This window comes from Temnothorax americanus, unplaced genomic scaffold (assembly GCF_048541705.1).
Source record: "Temnothorax americanus isolate GAGA-0224 unplaced genomic scaffold, ASM4854170v1 Scaffold6, whole genome shotgun sequence".
In the NCBI taxonomy this organism is placed as follows: Eukaryota; Metazoa; Arthropoda; class Insecta; order Hymenoptera; family Formicidae; genus Temnothorax; species Temnothorax americanus.
In genome coordinates, this window is record NW_027509751.1 from 3,154,859 (window position 1) to 3,179,698 (window position 24,840).

General features: G+C 32.4%; 5 protein-coding genes across 9 annotated transcripts; all 5 read right to left on the reverse strand.

The window, feature by feature from the left end:
• Positions 1-142: 142 nt before the first annotated feature.
• On the reverse strand, positions 143-2,906 carry LOC143905343 (glutathione S-transferase-like). Of its 4 annotated transcripts, none has more exons than XM_077420745.1 (5): positions 2,771-2,906; positions 1,480-1,615; positions 1,099-1,266; positions 617-756; positions 143-518 (listed from the first exon to the last, which is right to left on the reverse strand). In XM_077420745.1, the coding sequence occupies exons 2-5, from the start codon at positions 1,610-1,612 to the stop codon at positions 351-353; spliced, it is 609 nt and encodes a 202-aa protein (XP_077276871.1). In that variant the 5' UTR covers positions 1,613-1,615; positions 2,771-2,906; the 3' UTR covers positions 143-350. The 4 variants fall into 4 exon arrangements, with proteins under 4 accessions (XP_077276871.1, XP_077276872.1, XP_077276873.1 ...); XM_077420746.1 differs by lacking the exon at positions 2,771-2,906 and adding an exon at positions 2,312-2,419; XM_077420747.1 differs by lacking the exon at positions 2,771-2,906 and adding an exon at positions 2,337-2,384.
• Positions 2,907-4,530: 1,624 nt separating this feature from the next.
• LOC143905345 (glutathione S-transferase-like) lies at positions 4,531-6,604 on the reverse strand. 2 transcript variants are annotated; one of them, XM_077420752.1, is made up of 5 exons: positions 6,444-6,604; positions 5,898-6,033; positions 5,511-5,678; positions 5,027-5,166; positions 4,531-4,929 (listed from the first exon to the last, which is right to left on the reverse strand). In XM_077420752.1, the coding sequence occupies exons 2-5, from the start codon at positions 6,028-6,030 to the stop codon at positions 4,762-4,764; spliced, it is 609 nt and encodes a 202-aa protein (XP_077276878.1). In that variant the 5' UTR covers positions 6,031-6,033; positions 6,444-6,604; the 3' UTR covers positions 4,531-4,761. The 2 variants fall into 2 exon arrangements, with proteins under 2 accessions (XP_077276878.1, XP_077276879.1); XM_077420753.1 differs by having other exon boundaries at positions 5,898-6,030; positions 6,444-6,593.
• Positions 6,605-8,761: 2,157 nt separating this feature from the next.
• On the reverse strand, positions 8,762-11,571 carry LOC143905346 (glutathione S-transferase-like). Its single transcript, XM_077420754.1, has 4 exons — positions 11,418-11,571; positions 10,275-10,411; positions 9,635-9,802; positions 8,762-9,386 (listed from the first exon to the last, which is right to left on the reverse strand). Exons 2-4 carry the CDS (start codon positions 10,405-10,407, stop codon positions 9,079-9,081), a joined length of 609 nt encoding a protein of 202 aa, XP_077276880.1. The 5' UTR covers positions 10,408-10,411; positions 11,418-11,571; the 3' UTR covers positions 8,762-9,078.
• Positions 11,572-13,565: 1,994 nt separating this feature from the next.
• LOC143904919 (glutathione S-transferase-like) lies at positions 13,566-18,872 on the reverse strand. The gene is made up of 4 exons (XM_077419912.1): positions 18,404-18,872; positions 16,682-16,818; positions 14,471-14,638; positions 13,566-14,208 (listed from the first exon to the last, which is right to left on the reverse strand). The coding sequence occupies exons 2-4, from the start codon at positions 16,812-16,814 to the stop codon at positions 13,889-13,891; spliced, it is 621 nt and encodes a 206-aa protein (XP_077276038.1). The 5' UTR covers positions 16,815-16,818; positions 18,404-18,872; the 3' UTR covers positions 13,566-13,888.
• Positions 18,873-19,211: 339 nt separating this feature from the next.
• Positions 19,212-22,499, reverse strand: LOC143904920 (glutathione S-transferase-like). Its single transcript, XM_077419913.1, has 4 exons — positions 22,362-22,499; positions 21,079-21,218; positions 20,049-20,216; positions 19,212-19,646 (listed from the first exon to the last, which is right to left on the reverse strand). Exons 2-4 carry the CDS (start codon positions 21,212-21,214, stop codon positions 19,333-19,335), a joined length of 618 nt encoding a protein of 205 aa, XP_077276039.1. The 5' UTR covers positions 21,215-21,218; positions 22,362-22,499; the 3' UTR covers positions 19,212-19,332.
• Positions 22,500-24,840: the final 2,341 nt, after the last annotated feature.

Below are 24,840 nucleotides of genomic sequence, written 5' to 3' on the forward strand. Positions count from 1 at the left end.
GTAATTAAAAAAGACAACTTTGTACCATAACACGATATCCGGTATTATTGAAGATATACGTTATCAATGAAGATATACGAAATCGCTCGATAAATATATGGAACAGATAAGATGAATTTAAAAACAAGCGATAAACACACACTTTTACTGAATCCAAAAAATTTTATTTCTTTTTTATATTTGTTACGTAATAATATTAGTTGTTGTGAAAGCGCAGAGAAATTGGCTGAAGCTATTCGGAAATAACGCATTAGCATTCTAATCTTTCAGAAAACATTTCGAAAGAGAATAGTTCTTAATTGAGAACGACAAATCAAAGGAAGAGTATAAAATCACAAATTTTGTTTTATTTACAATTCAGTCTTGGGTCGCTTCTCGATGTAAGCTTTAATCTTAGGTAAAGCGCGAACTTTGTCCACTAGCTTCTTCAATGCGGGATGATCCTTGTTCGGATCCCCGCCCAGGATGAAACTCAGATAGTCACAATATCCAGTCCACACGAAATCTGCCCACGACAGCTAAAACAATAGAAATGTATTTCTGTCTCTTTATATACAAAGACAAAATTAACGAGACAAGAATCAGTAGCTTGGCACGCAATTAAAAATGATTATACCTTGCCATTCACAAAATATCCGCCGTTCTTTTTAACTTGATCCTCGAATTTGTCGAGAAACAAGGACCATTTTTCGAAGGCGGTCTCTTTGAGTTTCTTCTTGAAGTCGGGATCTTGTTCCCAATAATAAAGGGTCAGAGCTACAAAAAATAAATTTGCCTTACGATTCTTGTCGTCGCAAACAGAGATACGGAGCTTCCGTTGTGAAACGCCGCGAGAAGAGCGCGATAATGATGCAGCGCGCGACAATCGTTCAGGAAATACATATAGCTTGTTGACTTTAAATAGCTGCTTTGTGCAGAGTTCCTTGCAACAGTAATATTAAATCCCTACTCGATTTGCATATGCGCAACGTGCATAGGTCATATTGACTAATCCCGTCGGCACGGAAGATTCATAAAGTCACAATTATGTTGTTTTGATGATTATGTATAATTAATCTGTTATCCTCTTGCGTTTGCTGATGATATCAAAATTCTTACGTAATCTACAATCGTCCATAGAATCAACAGCGGCATCGATCTCCATGGCCTCGTAATCATCGGATCCATATAAATTGCCCTTCTTCGCGAGAAAGCGACCGATCGCCCTGGACTGATGATACTGCTTACCGTCGATTTCTAGGACCGGCATTTGTCCCAAGGGCATGTCTGTAATTTGTAAAAGCGCCATTACGAACAATATCTGTTTCATGTTTATGATATAGAAATGCAATTAAATGATCGTTGAATAAACAGATTATATATAGCCGCGAAAATTATAAAGTAAATTTTACAATACTAATCGTTACTTAGATGGAAAAGCAATTAAAATTATGATTGTTTTATCATTTTAAAAAATATACATATATGTAATAAGCATACTTGGTTTATAAGTCGCCCAATCATCGAAGTCTACTCTGACATCTTCGAATTTGATGCCATAATGACTTAACAAGTACCTAATAGACTCCCCAAGGCCGGCAGCATTGAAATATGTTAGCTTGTACGTTGGCATGTTCTGAAAAAAATTATAAATATAAATATAAAAATAGATATAAATGTTTGATTTGTTTTTAGAAAAATATAAACAAAGAACTTAATGCTAAACGCAAGCTTCCGTGCAACATAACATGTAAAGTGGAACAAGTGTTAGTATTGTGGGATATCCTAAGCCTTTTTTGAGATGACTTGAAAACTATTAAAGATTCCAAAGTTGTTTGTTTTACCGATTAAACACGATTTTTGTAAAACAAACTTATCTTTTTATTGCCTTTACAGATTTAAAAATCCGTTTCTAAAGTTCAAGTATTATGCACTAATGTATCCCTCAGCAAACGATAATCGATATATTCTGGTATTTTTCCGTACTAATATCGCACTACATATTCGCATTAATTTTTTTTTTACACTAATCTTTTATATCAGGTGTCCAAACCTGATTTTGAGGATTCGACTCTGTTATTTCTTATTCATGTAATCCACGTTCCATAGTGTTCTCATTTTGTAACAACAAACTGTAGAATTTTTGTATAAAGCAAATGTCACAAGTTGACAGGTTTAGACGACCTATTAGCCTTAGAGTAGGTAAAGAAGATCTGAATTTCTGAAATTATTTTAGTGCATGTACTTTAACACTTTAGGAAAGGATTTTTAAATCTTACGCAGTAAGCGATACACATCAAATCTTCAATTTAACGTATTAATTCTATGACACCTGGTACTACGATGCAGTTTCGTACGTTAGATTAGGGATCCAGTAGCTACTAAATCCACTGCTGTCCGCTGAGTGTAACACTTAATAAGCTAGATATCGTGACGATTTATATTGCCCCACCCCCCACCCCCCCTATCTCGCAATATACTCGCACTTCTTCTACAGTATATCATTCAAAATACTCGCAATAAATATACATATATCGATATTAGCTTTAATCTTTACTTTTAGATCTTCTTTAATCAATTATTGAGCATTAATTGTGAAGATGACAAATAGACAATTAGAAATATAATCAAATTTAATATTTGACATTTGATTACGTAAGTGCATTAGTATGACAGCCACTTTTGCATTTATTTAAAAATAAATAATTTTCGAAAGTATTAATTTGCACCCGTTTCGTGTATTTATTCAAAAATTAGGTTAAAAAATTGAGAAGATATAATTCCACATTACCTTGCAGTCTGTAATCTGGTCTCTCGTAAAAATCGAAGCAATCGATGCGGAGTTGTTTACGGATCGAGAACGACTGAGCGTTTTGTTAGAACGTAACTACATATGTATACGTTATTTGGGACATATGTATAGAAATATTGGCGATTATGTAGAACTGGATTTACACACACAAAATTATATCTGATAAATGATACATTTAACGGAGCAACAAGATACGGTCTTCATTTTGACATATGTTATCAAGATACATACCCTTGAATAATATAAAAAGTTTTAGCCGTCGCTCGTATATAATAATTAACTAAATACTTAATATAATAAAGGACTAATTTATATAATAATGAACAAGTTCACAATTGCATGCACTTAATAGTAATTTCCGAATTCACGTTGTTTATAATTCTGGCAATTAGATGAGCAAATTACTTGCAATTTCTCACATAAAATTGTTATATAAAATAATTTAATTTAAGTACTTTTTAAATCTTATTTAAAAAAAAAACAAAAGTCATTTTTACAAAATAAATCAATAACGTTATTCTTATTTTTTTCCTTAATTAAATCAACACTATAAGCAAAATATAATTTTCAATAAACTTAGATATTAATTGTATTTGTGAGAAGTGATTAATTTTATAATAATTATTTTACACTTACGTTGACTTTGATATGCATCAGAATATCCGCAAAATAATATTTGAATTCACAATTCCCATCAGCGTCCACGAAAACAAAATTACGATACACTACGTAATATATATTTTAAGTGTAAATAAGTAAAAAAAACTGTCTTCTTGAAAAAATTTTATTTAGACAACGATACACTTGATAAGTTTGATGATTACCGGTAGTGTGCTGGATCAAAAATTACTGAGAAACTCAACTCAAGATATAGACATTTATTTATTAAGAGAGGCAAATTTTATTAAACAGCAATATGTTCTATTATAGAAATAGTAATTAATGCGATATTTTGAGAAAAAAACCTACATTTACTAGAAAATATAAAAACAGAAGAAAATATTTACGAAAGAGACGGGATCCACTTAGATAGGAGTAAGTTCTTTCTATTGCTATATTGAAAATATCTCAGGAGGATAGAGATTTAACATTTTTTTTCTTTTCGTTTAAAACATAAAAGACAATATGAGTTGCAAAATCAAATTATCATTTTTACCTTTTATTTTATTTTCAGCTTTTCTATAACATAACACTAATACTTCTCAAAATATGTAAAAGCATACATTATAATAGCATAACAATTTCGAGATTTCTCGTATTAATATATGAAACTGTTATTAATTTGCATAGAAATATTAAAAACTATTGAGAATATTTTTTTGTAAAACAAAGTGGAACCACAGAATTAGATTAATTACCTGTCAAAGTATGCCGATTGCCGTGGATTCAATTAAAACACAGCATAAAATTAAAATTATACAGTAATATTTTTAATAATATAAATTGGTTACTATTAACATATATTTTATATGATTATAATAAAGAAAGAAAGAATAAAATATATATCATTCAAAAGTCGTATATAAAAAGAACATTTTTACCCAGTATAAAAAAGCTGTTATTTGCAATAGTAATAAAAAAAAACAACATAATTTTGTGCTAATTATAACACGATATCCGGTATTATTAAAGATGTGTATTATCAATAATAATTATATACGAAATCGCTTGATAATTAAACAGGACATTTTCAAACATATATATAAATGAGAAGAGATTAAAAACAAACGCACACACTCTTTTACTGAATGCAAAAGATTTTATTTCCTTTTTAGATTTGTTACGTAATAATATTAATTGGTGTTAAAGTACAGAGAAATTGCCTGAAGCTATTCGGAAGCAACGCATTCGCAGTATTAGCACGCTATTCTTTTACAAAACATTTCGAAAGAGAATAGTTCTTAAAGAACGACATTGACGCGTAACAAATTAAAGGAAGAGTATATATAAAATTACAAATTTTGTTTTATTTACAATTGAGTCTTGGGTCGCTTCTCGATGTAAGCTTTAACGTTGGGCAAAGCGCGAACTTTCTCCACTAGCTTCTTCAATTCGGGATGATCCTTGTTCGGGTCTCCGCCCAGGACGAAGCTCAGGTACTCACAATATCCAGCCCACAGGAAATCTGCCCACGACAGCTAAAATAATATAACAGAAATATATTTTTGTCTCTTTACAAAGACAAAATTAACGAGACAAGGATCAGTAGCTTGGAACTTGATTAAAAATTATTACCTTGCCATTCACGAAGTATCCGCCGTTCTTTTTAACTTGTTCCTCGAATTTGTCGAGATAGTAGGGCCACTTTTCGAAGGCGGTCTCCTTGAGTTTCTCTTTAAGGGCGGGATCTTGTTGCCAATAATAAAGGGACAGAGCTGCAAAAATAAATTTGCCTTACGGATCTTGCGTCGTACAGAGATATACAGAGAGCTTCCGTTGTGAAACGCCGCGAGAAGAGCGATAATGATGCAGCGCGCGACAATCGTTCAGGAAATACATAGTTTGTTAACTTTAAATAGCTGCTATATAGCTGTACAGAGTACCTTGCAACAGTAACATTAAATCCCCACTCGATTTGCATATATGCGCAACGTGCATGCGTCATATTGATTAATCCCGTCGGCACGAAAGATTCGTGAAGTCACAATTATGTTGTTTTGATGATTATATAATTGACTTGTCATATCCTCTCACGTTTGCTCATTATCAACAGTCTTACCTTGTCTTATATCGTCCATAGAATCAACAGCGGCATCGATCTCCATGGCCTCGAAATCATCGGATCCGTATAAATTACTTTTCTTCGCGAGGAAGCGACCGATCGCCCTAGACTGATGATACTGCTTACCGTCGATTTCCAGGACCGGCATTTGTCCCATGGGCATGTCTATAATTTGTCAAAATTCCGTTAGATTATTGCAAACAATATTTGTTTCATGTGCGCGTGTATGATGGAAACGCGATTAAATGATCGTTGAATAAACCGGTTATAGCTGCAAAAATCGCAAAATAAATTTTACAATACTATGCGTTACTTCGATGGAAAAGCAATTGAAATTACGATTGTTTCATAATTTAAAAATAATAACGTATGACATAAGCATACTTGGTTTATACTTCGGCCAATCATCGAACTTGAGTCTAACATCCTCGAATTTAACGCCACTATGACTTAACAGGAACCTAAGTGACTCTCCAAGGCCGGTAACATCAAAATACGTTAGCTTGTACGTCGGCATCTTCTGAAAATTGTAAAGATTAATATAAAAATTAATATAAAAATATTTAGCTCGTATTTAGAAATATCTAAGCGAGGATACTAATGCTAGCGTTAAACGCAAACATCTGCATGACATGTGTACAGTATATTATTGAAAATACTCGCGATAAATACATCGATACTAGCTTCAATCATTACTTTTAGATCTTCTTCAAACAGTTATTGATCATTAACTGTAAAGATTAGAAATAGAAAATTAGAAACATAATCAAATTTAGTATTCGACATTTGATTACGTAATTGCATTAGTATCCTTATAACAGTTGTATTTATTTAAAAATAAATAATTTTTAAAAGTATTAATTCGTATCTATTTCGAGTGTTTATTTTAAAAGCAGGTTACGAAATAGAGAAGATATAATTCTTCATTACCTTGCAGTCTGTTATCTGATATCTCGTAAAAGATCCAAGCTCAGGTAACCGATGCGAAGTTGTTCACGGATCGAGAACGACTGAGCGTTTGTTTGAAACGTAACTACGTTATGGGCACACGTCCTTGAGGATATACGTCCTCTTGCCACGAACGATTATGGAGAAATACTGGTTTTACACACGTACAATACAAGGCACAGAATGTATCTTTCAGAGTGCACGCACAGAGGTTGCATGTAACACCAATGGGAAAAAAAATGCATGTTCTTATTTTCTCAGAAAGAGAACCTCTTATTTTCTCTCTCTCTCTCTCTCTCTCTCTCTCTCTCTCTCTCTCTCTCTCTCTCTCTCTCTCTTTTTCTCTCTGATCCAGATGCTAATCACGGAACAGTGAAACGTGAAATTACATCAAGGCCTATCGTTACAACAATAGACAGAATTTTTCGCACTTAATATTTTACTGCTTATTCTTTTTTACGGTAAATATATTAGAGTATAACAGGAATTTTTTGATTGTTCTTAGTTTCTCTTATTTAACAAACAATTTATTACAAACGATAAAATATTAGTCATTGCCATTAACTAATATGGAAAAAAAAGCTGCACGTCTCGTATTTTTTTATCGCGATGTTAATCAAGAAAGAGTGACTCATGATAAAATAAAGTGATCAAAATAATTGTCTGCTATCACGCGATAACGTTATACTATCTAGAGTTGAATCGTAACAAACATGTAACGTAACATTACAAAATTATAAAAGTTAAGATCGATTATGTTAATTGATAATATCATATATATATATATAATAATGTAATATTATTTATATAATATAATAACATAAAAATTAGATAATTAGATAAAAGATAGATAAAAAAAAGATAACATAAAAATGTACTTTTTTAAATAAAAAATTTTCTAAAATATTTAGACATATAATTAATAATGAAATAATGTCATGTTTTGCCAGGAATAAAGCTATAAACGTAATTCTGCAATCGCTGGCCATATGTTTTTCATTAATACTTGCTGTATTTTCAAATCAGCAATTGTATCATCCAAGCTTATTGTAAATAAGGTACGGTTCTGTACTGACATTATCTGCAACATGTAATGCGCATCATTACGTAAATTGTTTCATAATTCTTCTGCACGCTATTAATAGTGTATTATCAATTAATAAGCCCGTTATTTCTTCTAAATGACTTGCAAGTTTCACGCGCATAAAAAGTCGAAAGAAAAATATGATGAATAATTATAAAAGTTGATTAAATATAGCAGAGTATTAATAGCGAAATAGTTGCAACTTTAAAATATTAAGAAAATGATTAAAAATTTAATTATAAATTAAAAGTACACAGTTTTAATCTTTAAAAAAGTCAATGAAAGAAAATGCAAAGAATTTACTAACTCAATTCTCATTTGAATTTGAATTATCGAGCTTTTTAGTATATCTATCTTTTAATATCAGTCGATCGTTATTTATATATTAAATTTTTATTTAAATATTTTGTATTATTATCTTTATCTACACGAAGTATAGGCGTAACAAATTTTTAAGCCAGTCGCTTACACACACTATACATAAATTAGTTGAAGGACATAGTGGAGAACTTTCTTCAAACATTCACTATATTGCAAGAATATTCTTGGGAAAAAATTATTAATTAATGTTAATATTTTATCGAAATTTTGTGTGTTTTCTGGAAAGACCCAAATATTGAAGTGTAATTGTGTCACATTACGGCGTAATACATAGAAAACTCTACAGTAAACGTTTACAGTTACTCAGTGAATAGTCATAAGCTCCCTCAATTGAAATTAACTTGTGCGACCTTCGGTGGCAATATAGTTACACTCTACAGTAATATAGCAACCTAGCAACTGCAAAAGCCACATCACGATATGACTAAAGAGACATCTTCAATGCTATCTAAAATGCTGCTATATAAAAGCAGATAGTGCGTTATCTGCGTTATCGTCAATTAATTACTCGGCACTTATGTATTTTATTTACTGTACACGCCTCTTCTGTATCAATAGCGCTTTGAAGACAGATATCTATTTGCAAATCTAGGTAATCGACCTCTTGACCCTGTTAAATTCTTAATTATGCTGCTGTCGATATGAAATTTTTTTCTGGGAATGCAGCGTACAGCTAAAACCATATTTACTTTAACTTAAATACAAAAGGATTTTATAAAATAAGGAAAAATAAGGCAAAAATAATGACAATGGTGAGAATACAGGAATGTAGATAGATCATAACAATGGAATGGAAAAGTAGGTTAGGCGAATGCGAAAGAAATCACTAAGAAAATAGTAAAAGTAGTGATTTATTGAAGTACAAAGTTACATAATGAAAAAATAGTTCGTTTTTCAAGATGTAATTAAAAATCTCACAGTATTTTTATTGTCTTATAACAATATCAGTAACAGTCAGTCTTCAACAAGTGTTAAAATATACATTTGTATCTTCAGTGCAATCTAAAATTCATCATACGCGCCTGTCGTATGTAAATGTAAGCGTCTTGGAAATAAGAAAAGTCGATACTTTACTCAAATGCAACGCACCAACGAAAAACTTTATCGAAAGGTCGGTTATCACTCTAAGAAATTATCACATATAACGAATTTTTACATATAATTTTCGTACAAAGTCAGCGGACGCTTCTCGATCCAACTCTTGATGGCCGGTATCTCCTCGACTTTCTTTCGGAGTTGTTTCAGGTTCTCATACTTCTCAACGACGTTCTCTTTCGTCAAGAAATTCATGTAATCCAAGACACCGACGAAAGTGAGATCGGCCCACGTCAGAGCACCGCCGACGAAGTGACCACCGTTCCTCTTTACTTGAGCGTCCAAACGTTCCAAGTAATACGACACCGTCTCATCGACAATCTCGAGTTTCTGTTCTTTAGCCCGTACGTAGTTCACATAAATATCTGAAAAGCCACGATATTTAGTACAAGCAATAAAAAAAGGAAGATAAAGTAGATTCGAACACTCCGAATCAAGCGTTTCGATGAATTGAATTTACTATCGTTTGCGAATAAATCCGTTTGCACATTATTGAGATCTGAACACACATCTAAAAAAAATTGTGAATACGAATTTCAAAATATAAACTTCTGCTTCTGGTAAACAAAAGAATTTGGCTAAAAATTGAATAAATGAAATAATATCTACTAACCTTCTAACAAATCTTGTATGGTATCGACGGTTGAGTCGATTTCCAGAGACTCCAAATCGTTCTTGCCAGCAAGACTGCATTGTTTCGCCACGTAACGGCCGATAGCTACAGACTGATGGATTCTCTTTCCATCGACCTCGAGCACAGGTACTTTGCCAAATGGCATAGCTGAAAGATGATATTAAGAACGTGAATATCATTATAGAATCATTAAAGAACTGAATACAAAGTATTGTATTTGCATAACAACACCGATTGTCCTGCGCAGATCATTGCAATACGTAATAAAAAATAAAAGGCTCTATTGTCAAAACAAGCAACATTCATTTCCGCTTCTGCTTTATAAGAAAGCTCAATGAAACGGAAAATATCTTGTTTCAACATCAAATTGTATAATATAATCTCTCTCAAATAAAATATTTGGACGCAGGGATTATGCTATACAATGTTTAAGGAATGCTTAAGCACGAGGAAGTACGTTACAACGAAAGATTAGTCGGCGCTTTATAAGGATATGAAAATTATATTTTTGTGTTGAATCTATCGCAACTAATCGTATATAAGAATAGTTTTGAGCCAGTTTAAGCGATCAGTGAATGTTAATAAGGGCATGTATTATTAATATTAATCGGACACATACTCGGCTTAAGTTTTGGCCAATCATTCTTGTCGATACGTTCATCCACAAACTCGATACCGGCATAATTGAACAGCAAGCGAATGGGCTCGGCCAATCCCGTAAGATGGAAGTAAGTCAGCTTATAAGAAGGCATGTTGCTGAAAGAAGAAACAATCGTTATTCATCTCTTCATCGTTATCGTAATTCTAGTAACATAAAGGTATTTCAACAACTAATACTCTTCAACATTATTCGGTCTCAATGAAGAAATTTTGTTTGACGAGACGAACTAATCTTTAACCGATATCATCTTCAAGTTAAGCCAAAATTTACGTTACATTAAATCTGTTGCAAATGTCATCAAAATTTAAAACAGTTTGACAAAAGTTCAAGTACTTGTAAAATTGTGTATTATTCATTAAAGATGAAGTTGTCATTTTTACAATGCTATTCATCGTGAACCCTTCTTCTATAAAAACATGAGTGCAGTTATGTGATAACGCGTAATCGCTATAATCCATGACTGGCAAGATTGTACAGAAGTTTCTAGATGTAACATATAATATTCGTTCATTTGCCATTTTTAGCCTTCGACGACTCAATTTTTTTGCAAGATATTTTTCAAGATTTTCTCAGCAAACTATTTAATTATCGCAATTCTTATACGTAAAATATATTGTGCACAGTAATATGAAATCTGTATAAAAATGTTAGCATTCTATTTAAAATACGCATAGAGAAAATGTACATTTAATTATAACACGACATTACGCAGTTCTTGGACTTTCTACATGATGTGATTCCTATTTATTCAATCCTATTTATTGATGAGAAAGACATCATTATTGACAATGAGGCGTTTCTCTCTTCTAATACACATTCTCAACTAATATATATATAACCTTAATGCGATACTTGCAATGCCGTGATTACTCCGAATTGATCTCATTTCTTTTATTACATCATTATTGTGACAGAACTATTAATTAGTCGACTTCCACAAGGGCCACTAATTTACCGGCCGGTATTACAACCAAGTGATGATTACAAAACACTTTTATGTAAGATATTCAATGTATTATCATGGTACTTACAATCTTCATTTATCCAGTCAAGGGGTAAGAATTAAATCTGAATGGATAAGAATAGACAAGTTCTACTTACAATTCGGCGAATTCTACGAATTCACAGAGGCAGAAATGGCATTTATTGCGTTGTTACAGTCAACAATGGTGATGTCCAGAACCGGTTACACCGCCTGCTAAACTTCTCTATTCCTCCCTACCAATTCAACATCCCCACTTTGTCATTGTGACCATTGCGACCATATAGCTCACTTGCTCACTTCGATCTCTAGGAGAAACTTACTAGAGAAATATGGTTGGTATTTGTAGTCAGATATTATATTTAATATTGTTTCAAGTTTATATATATATTCAAACGTTGTACGATTCGTTTCTTGACTACGGAGTATCTGCAGATAAACTTAAGACGATTTTATATACAAGATCCGACTATGAATACCGGAATATAAGCAATTTTATCTATAAGCAAGACTATCAGAAATGGCCCGGAACATATTTCAAAGAACTCGTATCTTGTGTGGCAATGCTGACAAAGATAAACTATATGATGTACCATTGAAGACGGGCGAAAATCTGGAAGTATAAGTCTACAATTTTATATGCGAAGACAGATATTGTCCAAAAATTATCACACCTATATTTTTGAGAATTATCATGTGTTCGATATTTTATATTAAATGTAACTTGCGTTTGAAGGATATCGAATTCGATAAGATAAAGTCTGATATAGAGTTCACTTTCGCTTTTAATCTGGAAATATCCATCCGCAATTTTATGTGTAAACATAGATATCATTCAAAAATTATTATTATTCATATATTTAGAAATTATCACATACACGCGATATTTTAGACTAAATGTAATTTGCACTAGTAACGGTATCCTGAAGGATATTGAAGGAGAAACAAAAATAAATAGAGAGAGAGAGAGAGAGAGAGAGAGAGAGAGAGATGACTTGCATTTTTATTTAAACAAATTAAATACATGCGATATTTAAAATTATTATTTGTTAAATACATTTCATTAAAATATTTAAATAAAATTGTTACATACAGTTACTTTCTATACGCCGCAACGCAAATAGTCTATAAAAGCATAAATGCAGTTATATTGCAAGATAAAGTGTAATCGTCACACAAGTTCAATGTTCTTATCTCTTGCTACATAAAAGCGAATACATATAATTAAAAAAAATTTTATAGGAATTTTTAGATATATTAGTGTATACGATATTCATTCTGTTTCAACTTGCATGATCCAATTACTCACAGTCGATTTTTAAATATTTTCTCAACAAGCCATTTAAGTGTGTTTATTATGCATAAAACACATTATACATATACCTATAGTGTGACGCGCTTTATATAGAAATATATTAAACTTTTTATTTAATGTATACTTACATGATTCATATAAACTCCGAACACTATTACAATATCTTCGAATCATTCTCTGAATTGATCTCATAGTCATTATTGTATCGCCATGATGACAAAACGATTAATTGCCCACAAGTTCGCTACTACTTTGCGGCTGCTAATTAGCCAAATGGTGACTACAAAATGCTTTTGTGTAAAAAATATCGTTGAGGTCGTATCATGATATTTATAGGTTTCATTTAGTCATACAAATTAAAATCTGAAGTGATAAAAATGGCCAAATTCGACTTATAATTTAGCGAATTTCACAAAAGATAGAAAACGCGTTTAATATATTTTCGTAACAATCACGACCGAATCAGTACAGGAATTTAGTAGTAAGTTTGACTGTTAAATTTCTGTAGGTATTTCTTTGTCTTTCTATCGCTTTCGAGATTCTTATTTTGCAATTTGGTTTATTTCCTATCTCCAGGAAAAATTGCTACGGAGGTAAGCAAACAGAATTAAATATCCTGAAGGGGCAATCAAAAATAATATTGTAAAAGCGTCAAAAAGCCACTTCCAGTTTTTCTAATGTATCTTAACTATCCGTTAAATATTTATCATGTAATCTTTCGATGATTTTACGTTATTTTAGATTAATGCTAGGTCTACAATGCGAGTAATAAGAATTGACCAATAACAATCGAATTTGAGGAGAATAATCGACTGTGATTGGTCAATTCTTACGACTCACGACTTTACGACTCGCATTGTAAACCTAGCATAAGAATATCGACGAATTATAATAAATGAATGAAAAAGTAAGTTTTTTGAATACGAAAAAGAGAAAAAAAATCAACAAAAAATAAAATAATGAAAGTAGCGATTTATTGAGGTACAAAATTACACAATAAAAAGAATAGTTCAAGCTTTAATTGGATACAGTCTAATAAAATTTTTATCATGTTACGATACATGCAACAAGCCTTCAACGATTGATAAATATAGATACACTTGTATCTCTTGCAGTGCGTATTTCCTGAACCTCTTATACATGCTTGCCGTACATATGAATATAAACTTGATTTCCCGAAAAGAAAAAATCAATATTTTGTTCAAATCAAACGTCAACAAATAATAATTATAATTTTGTCGAAAAATAAACCGTTACTTTATGAAACTATCCAAATTAATTCTGATACAGAATCGACGTCGACGGACGTTTCTTGATCCAGCTCTTGATGACCGGTAATTCCTCAACCTTCTTTTGCAGTTGTTTCAGGTTCTCATACTTCTCGACGATGTCCTTATTCATCATGTAGTTCAAGTAGTCCAAAAGAGCGACGAAAGTGATATCGGCCCACGTCAGAGTACCGCCGACAAAGTAACCGCCATTCTTCTTCACCTGAGCGTCCAAACGCTCCAAATAATACGGTACCGTCTCTTTGGCAGCTTTAAGTTTTTCTTCTTTAGTTTGTTTGTTACTTTCATAGTGAAAACCCTCGAGACCTAATGCAACCAAAAGAATGATAAGACAAATAAGATAATGACATTCGGTCATTTCGGTAGATCGAATTTATAACGCGAATGTAGAAAAACCTATTTCTTCCCTGTATATATACATATCATTATTTCGGAATAAATCTGTTCGCATTATCGAAATGTGAACCTATTAATGTTGTGATTCAAATCTGTTTTAAAAGCAAATCTCCATTTCTGGTAAATAAAGTAATCGGAAAAATGTAGCGTAAGCAGAATATTATCTACTCACTGGCCTTTAAATCGTATACGGTATCGACGATTGAGTCGATTTCCAGAGACTCCAAATCGTTCTTGCCAGCAAGACTACATTGTTTCGCCACGTAACGGCCGATAGCTACAGACTGATGGATTCTCTTTCCATCGACCTCGAGCACAGGTACTTTGCCAAATGGCATAGCTGAAAGATGATATTAAGAACGTGAATATCATTACAGGAGAAATCATCTGGATTTCATGACTAATATTTATATCTGTAGCAGTTCTTTAATCAAAAACCCATTGTGCTCTTATATGTGCAGGTTTTAACTGTATACAGGTACAAACAACATATTGATATTGTCTTATAGGTATATATATTAAACATTTTTTATTGATTATATATATATATATATATATATATATATATAATAATTACTGTAAGATTGAAGTTAGAAAAAAAATTAGATTAAGAATTTTTCTTGCGACAATCTTGTATTTCTGTTTTAAAATTTATTGAAACGCTCTGTTGCCTTTTGTGTGATTTCATGACGCTTACGCAACGCTGAAGGATTTTCCTCTTAATTACAAATCTATTACAGCATCTATTATACAACGATTGATTGGCTAGCTTGAATGGCGCGAAAATGATTTCCTTACATCAATACGTTGTTTGTATCTAATAATACAGTTAAAACTACATATGAGAGCACAGTGGGTTTTTGATTAAAGAACTGAATACAAAGTATTGTATTTGCATAACAACACCGATTGTCCTGCGCAGATCATTGCAATACGTAATAAAAAATAAAAGGCTCTATTGTCAAAACAAGCAACATTCATTTCCGCTTCTGCTTTATAACAGTCGGAGAACTGACGACACTTTTGGCCGAATGATTTTGTAAAATACGATTTTCCGTTTTAACCTGCGTGGACGACTCTTCTTCGATAATCCGAACACCAGGCTAGCCGTACCTGGGAGGTTTAGAAGTACGCAGGTGAGAAAAAAAAGCGGATTTTTAAGTTATAGTGTAAGTCTTAATTTTTATCGGATATTGATAATTGATCACTCAGGAACATGCAAATAAATTGCGAGGTCGATTGCTCGGGGGAATTAGTCGCCAGGCTTAATTAGAAATAATTAAAAATAATTATTTTCAAGTTATATACTGCATGTAAAAGCTGGTTTTTTTTTTACTAACAAGTATAGTGCTAACACATACTACCCAAAAAAAGCCAAATGAAAATTTTGGTGGCTACATCTCTAAAAAAATTATTGAAAATGCACATAGCCGGCGGAGAGGTCTGACGATGGCCGAGTGGAGGGGACAGCGTGCTATTCAGTGGGTTCGTTCCAATTCGTCATTATCGATCGATGTCACATTTTCACACACTATTTATTGTTTATCAATCTTTTCATAAATTGATACGATAATGGTAGTTAATAATACACGTTTTTAAAAACTCATGGACGCTAAAAGCAATTGAGGCCATCGTCAGATAAACCCCTCCGTCGCGCGCGCCGGCTTTGTGCATTTTCAATAATTTTTTTAAAGATGTTGCCACAAAAATTTGTATTTGGCTTTTTTTGGTGGCATGTGTTAGCACTATACTTGTTAGTTAAAAAAACCCAGTTTTTATAGGATGACTTGAAAATAATTATTTTTAATTATTTATATATAAATTAAGCCTGGAGACTAATTCACCCGAGCCGAATCGAACTGGCAATTTATTTGCATGTTCCTGAGTGACCAATTATCAATATCCGATAAAAATTGAGACTTATACTATGACTTGAAAATCTGTTTTTTTTTCTCACCTGCGTACTTCTAAACCCCCCAAGTACGGTCAGCCAGGTGTTCGGATTATCGAAGAAGAATCGTCCACGCAGGTTAAAACGGAAAATCGTATTTTACAAAATCACTTGGCCAAAAGTGTCGTCAGCTCTTAGACTATAAGAAAGCTCAATGAAACGGGAAATATCTTGTTTCAGCATCAAATTGTATAATATAATTTCTCTCAAATAAAATATTTTGACGCAGGGATTACGCTATACAATGTTTAAGGAATGCTTAAGCACGAGGAAACAACGAAAGATCAATTGGCGCTTCATAACGATATGAAAATTATATTTTTGTGTTGAATCTATCGCAACTAATCGTATATAAGAATAATTTTGAGCCAGTTTAAGCGATCAGTGAATGTTAATAAGGGCATGTATTATTAATATTAATCGGACACATACTCGGCTTAAGTTTTGGCCAATCATTCTTGTCGATACGTTCATCCACAAAGTCAATACCGGCATAACTGAACAGCAAGCGAATGGGCTCGCCCACTCCCGTAAGATGGAAGTAAGTCAGCTTATAAGAAGGCATGTTGCTGAAAGAAGAAACAATTGTTATCCTTCTCTTCATCGTTATCGTAATTCTAGTAACATAAAGATATTTCAACAACTAATACTCTTCAACATTATTCGGTCTCAATGAAGAAATTTTGCTTGATGAAACGAACCAATCTTTAACCGATATCATCTTCAAGTTAAGCCAAAATTTACGTTACATTAAATCTGTTGCAAATGTCATCAAAATTTAAAACAGTTTGACAAAAGTTGAAGTAGTTATAAAATCATGTATATTATTTATTAAAAATGTAGTTGTCACTTTTTTTTTATATACAATGCTATTCAACGTAAACTCTTCTTCTACGTAGATATGAGTGCAGTTATGTGATAACGCGTAATCGCTATAAAATTCATGAGTTTCTACCATATGTTATCAACTTAAATACATGACTGGCAAGATTGCACAGAAGTTTCTAGATTTAACATATAATATATTTGTTCATTTGCCATTTTTAGCCTTAGACAACTCAATTTCTTGCAAGATATTTTTCAAGATTTCCTCAGCAAATTATTTATTTATCGCAATTCTTATACGTAAAATATATTGTGCACAGTGATATAAAATCTGTATAAAAATGTTAGCATTCTATTTAAAATACGCATAGAGAAAATGTACATTTAATTATATGACATTACGCAGTTCTTGGACTTTTTACATGATGTGATTCCTATTTATTCAATCCTATTTATTGATGAGAGAGAGAGAGAGAGAGAGAGAGAGAGAGAGAGAAAGAGAGAAAGACATCATTATTGACAATAAGGCGTTTCTCTCTTCTAATATACATTCTCAACTAATATATATAACCTTAAGGGGGTATTCTAGTGTAAAATGCGCTTTTTTCGGTATTTTTTCACAAGAAACCAGTGAAAATTGTTAATATCAGCTTTTTATGTATATATTTTATTATTTTTAGAGAATATAAAAAATATTTTTTGAAGCTGAATTAATAAATATAAATATTAATTAAACCCTATCGAATATATGACAAAAAAACGGTGCCCATGATTGCGCCCATTCTGGTTGTCTGAAACAAAAAATTCAAAAAGATTCTAATTAGTATGAGTTTGGCTATAGCAGGAACTAGAATGGAATTTTTTAATTGAAACTTAAAAAATGGCGGCAATTTAAAAATTTAGTATAAATTTTTTTAATCTTTCGAAGGTTGCCAAAATCGTAAAAAAAAATTTTTTTTACTTAGTTCTAGTTCCGGTTATAGCCAAACTCGTACTAATTAAGAATCTTTTTGAATTTTTTGTTTCAGACAACCAGAATAGGCACAAACATGGGCACCGTTTTTTTTTGCCATGTATTCGATAGGGTTTAATTAATATTTATATTCATTAATTCAACTTCAAAAAATATTTTTTATGTTATCTAAAAATAATAAAATATATACATAAAAAGCTGATATTAGCAATTTTTACTGGTTTTTTATTACAAAACACTTATATGTAAGATATTCAATGTATTAATTATCATGGGTATCACTTACAATCTTCATTTATCCAATCAAGGTGTAAGAATTGAATCTGAAGGGATATGAATAGACAAGTTCTACTTACAATTCGGCGAATTCTACGAAATCACAGAGGCAGAAATGGCATTTATTGCGTTGTTACAGTCAACAATGTCCAGAACCGGCTGCACCGCTTGCTAAACTTCTTTATTCCTTCCTACCAATTCAACATCCCCACTTTGTCGTTGTGACCATTGCGACCATAGCTCACTTGCTCACTTCGATCTCTAGGAGAAACTTACTAGAGAAATATGGTTGGTATATATCTATAGTCTGATAATATCGACTCAAGTTTATTTAAACGTTGTACGATTCGTTTCCTGACTGCATACGGAGTATCTGCTGATGAACTTAAGACGATTTTATATACAAGATCCGACTATGAATACCGAACTATAAGAAATCAGAAATTGTCCGGAACTTATTTTAAAGAACTCGTATCTTGTGTAGCAATGCTGACAAAGATAAACTATATGATGTACCATTGAAGACGGGCGAAAATCTGGAAGTATAAAGTCCCTTGCACAATAGGCGATAGCGATAGCGATAGCGACAGCGACAAAGTTGCCGACAAAGGTACCATGTCGGCAACTTTGTCGCTGTCGCTATCGCTATCGCTATCGCCTATTGTGCAAGGGGCTTAAGTCTACAATTTTATATGCAAAGACAGATATTGTCCAAAAATTATCACACCCATATTTTGGAGAATTATCATGTGTTTAATATTTTACATTAAATTTACAGTCTAATGAAATTTTTATCATGTTACGATACATGCAACAAGCCTTCAACGATTGATAAATATAGATACACTTGTATCTCCAATGCGTATTTCCTAAATTTCTTATACATGCTTGCCATAAACTTGATTTCCCAAAAAGAGAAAATCAATATTTTATTCAAATCAAACGTCAACAAATAATAATTATAATTTTGTCGAAAAATAAACCATTATACTTTATAAAACTACGCAAATTATTTCTGATACATGGTCGACGGACGTTTCTTGATCCAGCTCTTGATGGCCGGTAATTCCTCAACCTTCTTTTGTAGTTGTTTCAGGTTCTCATACTTCTCGACGATGTCCTCATTCATCATGTAGTTCAAGTAGTCCAAAAGAGCGACGAAAGTGAGATCGGCCCACGTCAGAGTACCGCCGACAAAGTAACCGCCATTCTTCTTCACCTGAGCGTCCAAACGCTCCAAATAATACGGCACCGTCTCTTTCGCAGCTTTAAGTTTCTCTTCTTTAGCCTGTTCGTTACTCTCATAGTAGAAACCAGCGATATCTAATGCAAGCAAAAGAATCATAAGACAAATAAGATAATGACATTTAAGCACTTCAGTAGATCGAATTTATAACGCGAATGTAGAAAAACCTATATATTTCTCCTCTATATATCATTATTTCGGAATAAATCTGTTCATATTATCGAAATGTGAACCTATTAATGTTGTGATTCAAATCTGCTTTAAGGCTTAGTTTTACGAGTGTCGGTTAACTTTTGACCTTAGATTAACTCACTCTTCGTCTCTTTCTAAGGGGGACGTTAGAAGGAGACGAAGAGTGAGTTAATCTAAGGTTAAAAGTTAACCGACACTTGTGAAACTGGGCCTAAAAGTAAAATCTCCGGGCCTGGTAAATAAAGTAATCGGAAAAATATAGCGTAAGCAGTATGTTATCTACTCACTGGCACGTAAATCGTGAATGGTATCGACGGTCGCATCGATTTCCAGAGACTCCCAATCGTTTTTGCCGGCAAGACCACATTGCTTCGCCAAGTAACGGCCAATAGCTACGGACTGATCGATCTTCTTTCCGTCTACTTCAAGCACGGGTACCTTGCCGAATGGCATAGCTGAAAAATTATATTAAGGCACATGAATACAAGATGCTGTTAAAATTGAATAATGTTTATAGAAAAACCATTTAAATTATTATTAATTCAAATCTAAAAAAATTGGAATTTATACTTACAGTAATTGTTTATATGCATACATTAAGAGTTTTGACGATTAATAATTACACACAATTAAAGATAAGTGCAATTACATTTCTAAGTCTGAGTTTGATAATACAAATCTTAACTTTCATTTTTATGATAATTTTTTTTTCTGCTATATAATTTATAAAAAAGCTCTGCGGCCTTTTACTTATAGCTTTATGATGTTTTTAAGGAAAGATTTTTGTCTCTCAAATCTTATGGTATTTCGATAATAGATTGGCTAACTTGAACGACACGAAATTGATTTCCTTACATCAACAAGGAAATCTATTTACCATTAAACCATGCAATGAAACGACAATATGCTTTTCGTTAAGTGAGAATACGCATTGCATTTACATAACAATATCAATTTTCCTGTACAAAACATCGCAATACGTATATACGTAATAAGAAATGGAAGATTCTTTTCGAGAGGGATAACATTTTTTTCCACGTTTCCGTCGTTTACAAGAAAGCTAAATGAAAAAATAAATGTCTTATTATGTATAAAATGTGGCATAATCCCTACATCAAAATAATTTATGTCTAGTAGAAATAAAGAAGCATGTGACAACGATTCAGTCGGCGCTCCAGAAGATAATGTAATAACTATATTTTTGCCACGTCAACTGTACATGTAAATCAGATTTCAGGAATGATCGAGCTCTATTAGTTCGCGACAGTTGATCGCTAACAGCGATATGTGTTATTAATGTTAATCAGTTGTACATACTCGGTTTTAGTTTTGGCCAATCTTTCTCATAATCGAAACGTTCATCCACAAATTCGATGCCAGCATAACTGAATAGGAATCGAATTGGCTCGCCCAATGCTGTGGCGGTGAAATAACTCAGCTTGTAGGAAGGCATGTTGCTGAAAGAAGTGCACTTGTTAATTATTTTTGTCTTTATCATCATTATAATGCTGGGATCATGAGGATATCTCAACAGTAGATAATATGCTCCAATATTTTTCGATCTCTTTAAACTAGTTTTAGTTACCGAGGTGAGCTTTCAGCTTTAAATTTATTTTTTATCGATATTTAATTCTAACAATAAGCTTTATTAAATATACGTTAATCAAAATTTAAATCAGATTTTAAAACCAATTTTGATCGGTATTATTTTTGATCATTTAATTTAAAATTGAAGTTGGATTTGGATTAAAATTGTCATCAATTTTAAACAGTTTGATAAAAGTTCGAGTATAATTATAAAAAGCCATTGAGATTATATAAAAATCATTTATTTAAGAAAATTGTTATATGCTAATCACCGCTGTAATACTATAAGTTACCTTACGCAATCATTACAAGTCATATTTACTTATCTTTCTTATCGAACTAAATACATGACTGGTAATATCGCACATATAAACATTTTTAAATATAGCATATGGTATTCTCAGTGTTATGCAACCTTTTTGCTTTTTTTTTGCAACTTTCAAACAGATTGTACATAATGATGTAAATCTGGAAATGTAGAACTTCTACTAAAATGAAAAAGGCCAATAAAGGAGCAATAATGTTGCTCGTATTGTTTGATGCATACGAGCGTGATTATATTTATTTATTTACATAAAATTTCTATTTAAAATACTCTGCATAAGAACTATTACATGTTTAATTGGCAAGACATTACAGTTCTCGGAATTTTTATACAATGTTATTTTTATAATTATAGGATTTATTGTGCTGTATAAAATATACAATTTCGATATTGATGAAACACGTCATTATTGAGTTTCCTTTCCGAATCATACTTCTTGCTGTAACGCAATACTTTTTGAATGCGGCGATTATATCAAATTATTCTCCGAATCAATTTTGTCATTTTTAATGCTTTGTCATGGTGATAAATGTAACTAATTAATTCCACAAGCGTCACTAATCTACCGGCCACTAATTAGTCGGGCGGTAACCACAAAACTCTCGTACGTGAGATATTTGATGTAATATTACAATATCTTACAATCTTAAATCAGTTTGAATAATATAAGTGGGTACGTTCTACTTACAATTTGAAGAATTCTACACAGACGGGAAAGAGGTGTCAACGGTAATACGCTGTTACAGTCACCGGCAGATCTTGCGGCGAACTGAACTCCTCTTTTATTCATCTTCCTATCAATCCTATCAAGAGATATCCCCACTTCGTCGTTGTGACGTGGCTCACTTTCGAAAACTCACTAGAGAGTTGATCTGAGCGTTATCTGACAAACTCTTCATTATCAACCCGTATTTTGAGTAGTGATGCTAACAAAGATAGACTATATAATGCACTATTAAATAGAAACGAAAATCTGGAAGTGTGAGTCTACAATTTTATATGCAAATAAGACAGATATTGCCCAAAAATTATTACACCCATATTTTTAAGAATTATCACGTGTTCGATATTTCTTATATTAAATTTAACTTGCGTTTGAAGGGGGGATGTTGAATTCGATAAGATAAAGTCTGATATAGAGTTCACTTAATTCGCTTTTAATCTGGAAATTATCCGCAATTTTTTATGTGTAAACATAAATATGATTCAAAAATTACTATATTACTCATATATTTAAAAATTATCACATACACGCGGCGATATTTCAGACTAAATGTAATTTGCACTAGTCGTTGGAGTCAGAGCAGTAGTAGGCACTTTGTGTATATTTTTTAACAGGATTTTTGCATAAAGCTGACTATTCTTTATATATATAGCATCAAACTGATTTCGTAATGATTTAAGACAAACTCATATATTTTTAACTTGACGTGTATTTTTAAAATTAAAATTTAGTGACGATTCTTGAATCGCATTGCAGGATCAAGTAACTGCTCGTAGGTCACTTTTTTACAGTAGCGAGCCCGAACATTTATTCCAAAGTCTAACGATGTTTTTACGAAAAAATTCTCGGTCGATTTTTATTCTTTTAATCGCTCTTGTAAGTATAATTTTATTGGATATGTCTACCTTATCCGTCAACCGATAACAGATCTTGACGATCTTGACCCACTGACACTGTTGACGAATAGCAACGCGCCGTAAGTTCTATGGGTTTTTATACCCACACGAGAACGACAAAGAACGCGCCAGGGATGACGAACGCTTAGCAAAGGTCAAAATGGAATAGAAGGTTCTCGAACTGAAATACCGAAGATGCAGATGGCCAGTTATCTTTGTAATTAGAGAATTGATCGTCGAAAAGATCGTGCCGGAGAATCAGAGTGACTGCTCGACATCGTACGGAGAATAATTCTGAAGACGTGAGCGCGAAACAGATAAGCGGCGATTCGCTGGATAAATATCGTGTTACACTTCCGACGTGATGTACTCATAACACTGTTGAATAATTAAGAATAAGAATATTTAAGAACATTCGTGATTTCGAGCATTCGCGATCTCGAACAATTGTCACCAAAATTTTAAACAGTTTGATTAATGTTCGAGTAGTTATAAACAGCCTCTGATTATATAAAAATTATTTATTTAAAAAAAATGGTTATGCGCTAAACACCGCAGGCCCTTAATCTGTAATAGTATAACTTACATTACGCAATTAATCATAAGTCATGCATATTTTCTTATCTTTCTTATCAAACTAAATACACATGACTGGAAATATTGTATATATAAACATTTTTAAACAAAACATATGGTATTCTCATTCTTTTGCAACCTTTCTGCTTTTTTGTAACTTTCAAACATATTGTATACATAATGATATAAATTTGGAAATATAAAACTTAATTGTACTAAAGTGGTCAATAAAGGAGCAATATAATATTGTTCATTTATTGGTCTTTTTTATTTTAATATTTGATGCATACAAACGTGATTATATTCATTTATTTACGTACAATTTCTATTTAAAATATTCTGCATAGGAAGAAGAAATATATGTTGAATTGACATGGCATTACAGTTCTCGGAATTTTTATACAATTGTTATTCTTTTTAATTAGGATTTATGCTTTATAAAATATAAAATTTCGTTATTGATGAAAGACGTCATTATATTGTTTTCTTTCCTAATCATTCGGTTAATATGTATTTATATTTTTTTTATGTAACGCGATACTCTTTGAATGTGGCGATTATATCAAAATTATTCTTTGAATCAATTTTGTCATTTTTAATTTCTTCGTCATGGTGATAAATCTGACTAATTATTACTTGGACGTAAGAATACCTAGACAGAGCGTAATGCTGCGGGGATGAAGCACAAAGGGTAAGGGGAATGAATTGTCTATTGGAAACCTCTTACATAATGCACAACACCTCTATTTCCGACCTGGCCGTAAGCGACCCTTTACAGTCTGTTACCCTCCCACTCTCACGGACCCCACCCCCGCCCTCCATCTCTTCCAATCCCTCGCACTCCTTCTCTTTCTCCTCAACTCCGCATCCTCCGCCTGAGCCCCTCCTCCTCCTCTTCGCCTTCTGTCTTCTCTCCTCCAGCCAACTCCTTCCTCCTCCCTTCCGCACTCCGCATCTCATGTCTCTACCTC

Coding starts and splice junctions, on each gene's coding strand:
- LOC143905343 (XM_077420744.1), bottom strand. Junction 757..1,098: donor TATGGACGATTGTAGATTAC/GTAAGAATTTTG, acceptor TATTTTTTGTAG/CTCTGACCCTTTATTATTGG. Junction 519..616: donor GATATTTTGTGAATGGCAAG/GTATAATCATTT, acceptor CTATTGTTTTAG/CTGTCGTGGGCAGATTTCGT.
- LOC143904920 (XM_077419913.1), bottom strand. CDS start 21,214: ATGCCTTCCTACAAGCTGAGTTATTTCACCGCCACAGCATTGGGCGAG. Junction 20,217..21,078: donor TTGGCCAAAACTAAAACCGA/GTATGTACAACT, acceptor ATAATTTTTCAG/CTATGCCATTCGGCAAGGTA. Junction 19,647..20,048: donor CATTCACGATTTACGTGCCA/GTGAGTAGATAA, acceptor TGCTTGCATTAG/ATATCGCTGGTTTCTACTAT.
- LOC143904919 (XM_077419912.1), bottom strand. CDS start 16,814: ATGCCTTCTTATAAGCTGACTTACTTCCATCTTACGGGAGTGGGCGAG. Junction 14,639..16,681: donor TTGGCCAAAACTTAAGCCGA/GTATGTGTCCGA, acceptor ATCATCTTTCAG/CTATGCCATTTGGCAAAGTA. Junction 14,209..14,470: donor CGTATACGATTTAAAGGCCA/GTGAGTAGATAA, acceptor TGGTTGCATTAG/GTCTCGAGGGTTTTCACTAT.
- LOC143905345 (XM_077420752.1), bottom strand. CDS start 6,030: ATGCCGACGTACAAGCTAACGTATTTTGATGTTACCGGCCTTGGAGAG. Junction 5,167..5,510: donor TATGGACGATATAAGACAAG/GTAAGACTGTTG, acceptor TTATTTTTGCAG/CTCTGTCCCTTTATTATTGG. Junction 4,930..5,026: donor GATACTTCGTGAATGGCAAG/GTAATAATTTTT, acceptor ATATTATTTTAG/CTGTCGTGGGCAGATTTCCT.
- LOC143905346 (XM_077420754.1), bottom strand. CDS start 10,407: ATGCCTTCTTATAAGCTGACTTACTTCCATCTTACGGGATTGGCCGAG. Junction 9,803..10,274: donor TTGGCCAAAACTTAAGCCGA/GTATGTGTCCGA, acceptor ATCATCTTTCAG/CTATGCCATTTGGCAAAGTA. Junction 9,387..9,634: donor CATACAAGATTTGTTAGAAG/GTTAGTAGATAT, acceptor GTGGCTTTTCAG/ATATTTATGTGAACTACGTA.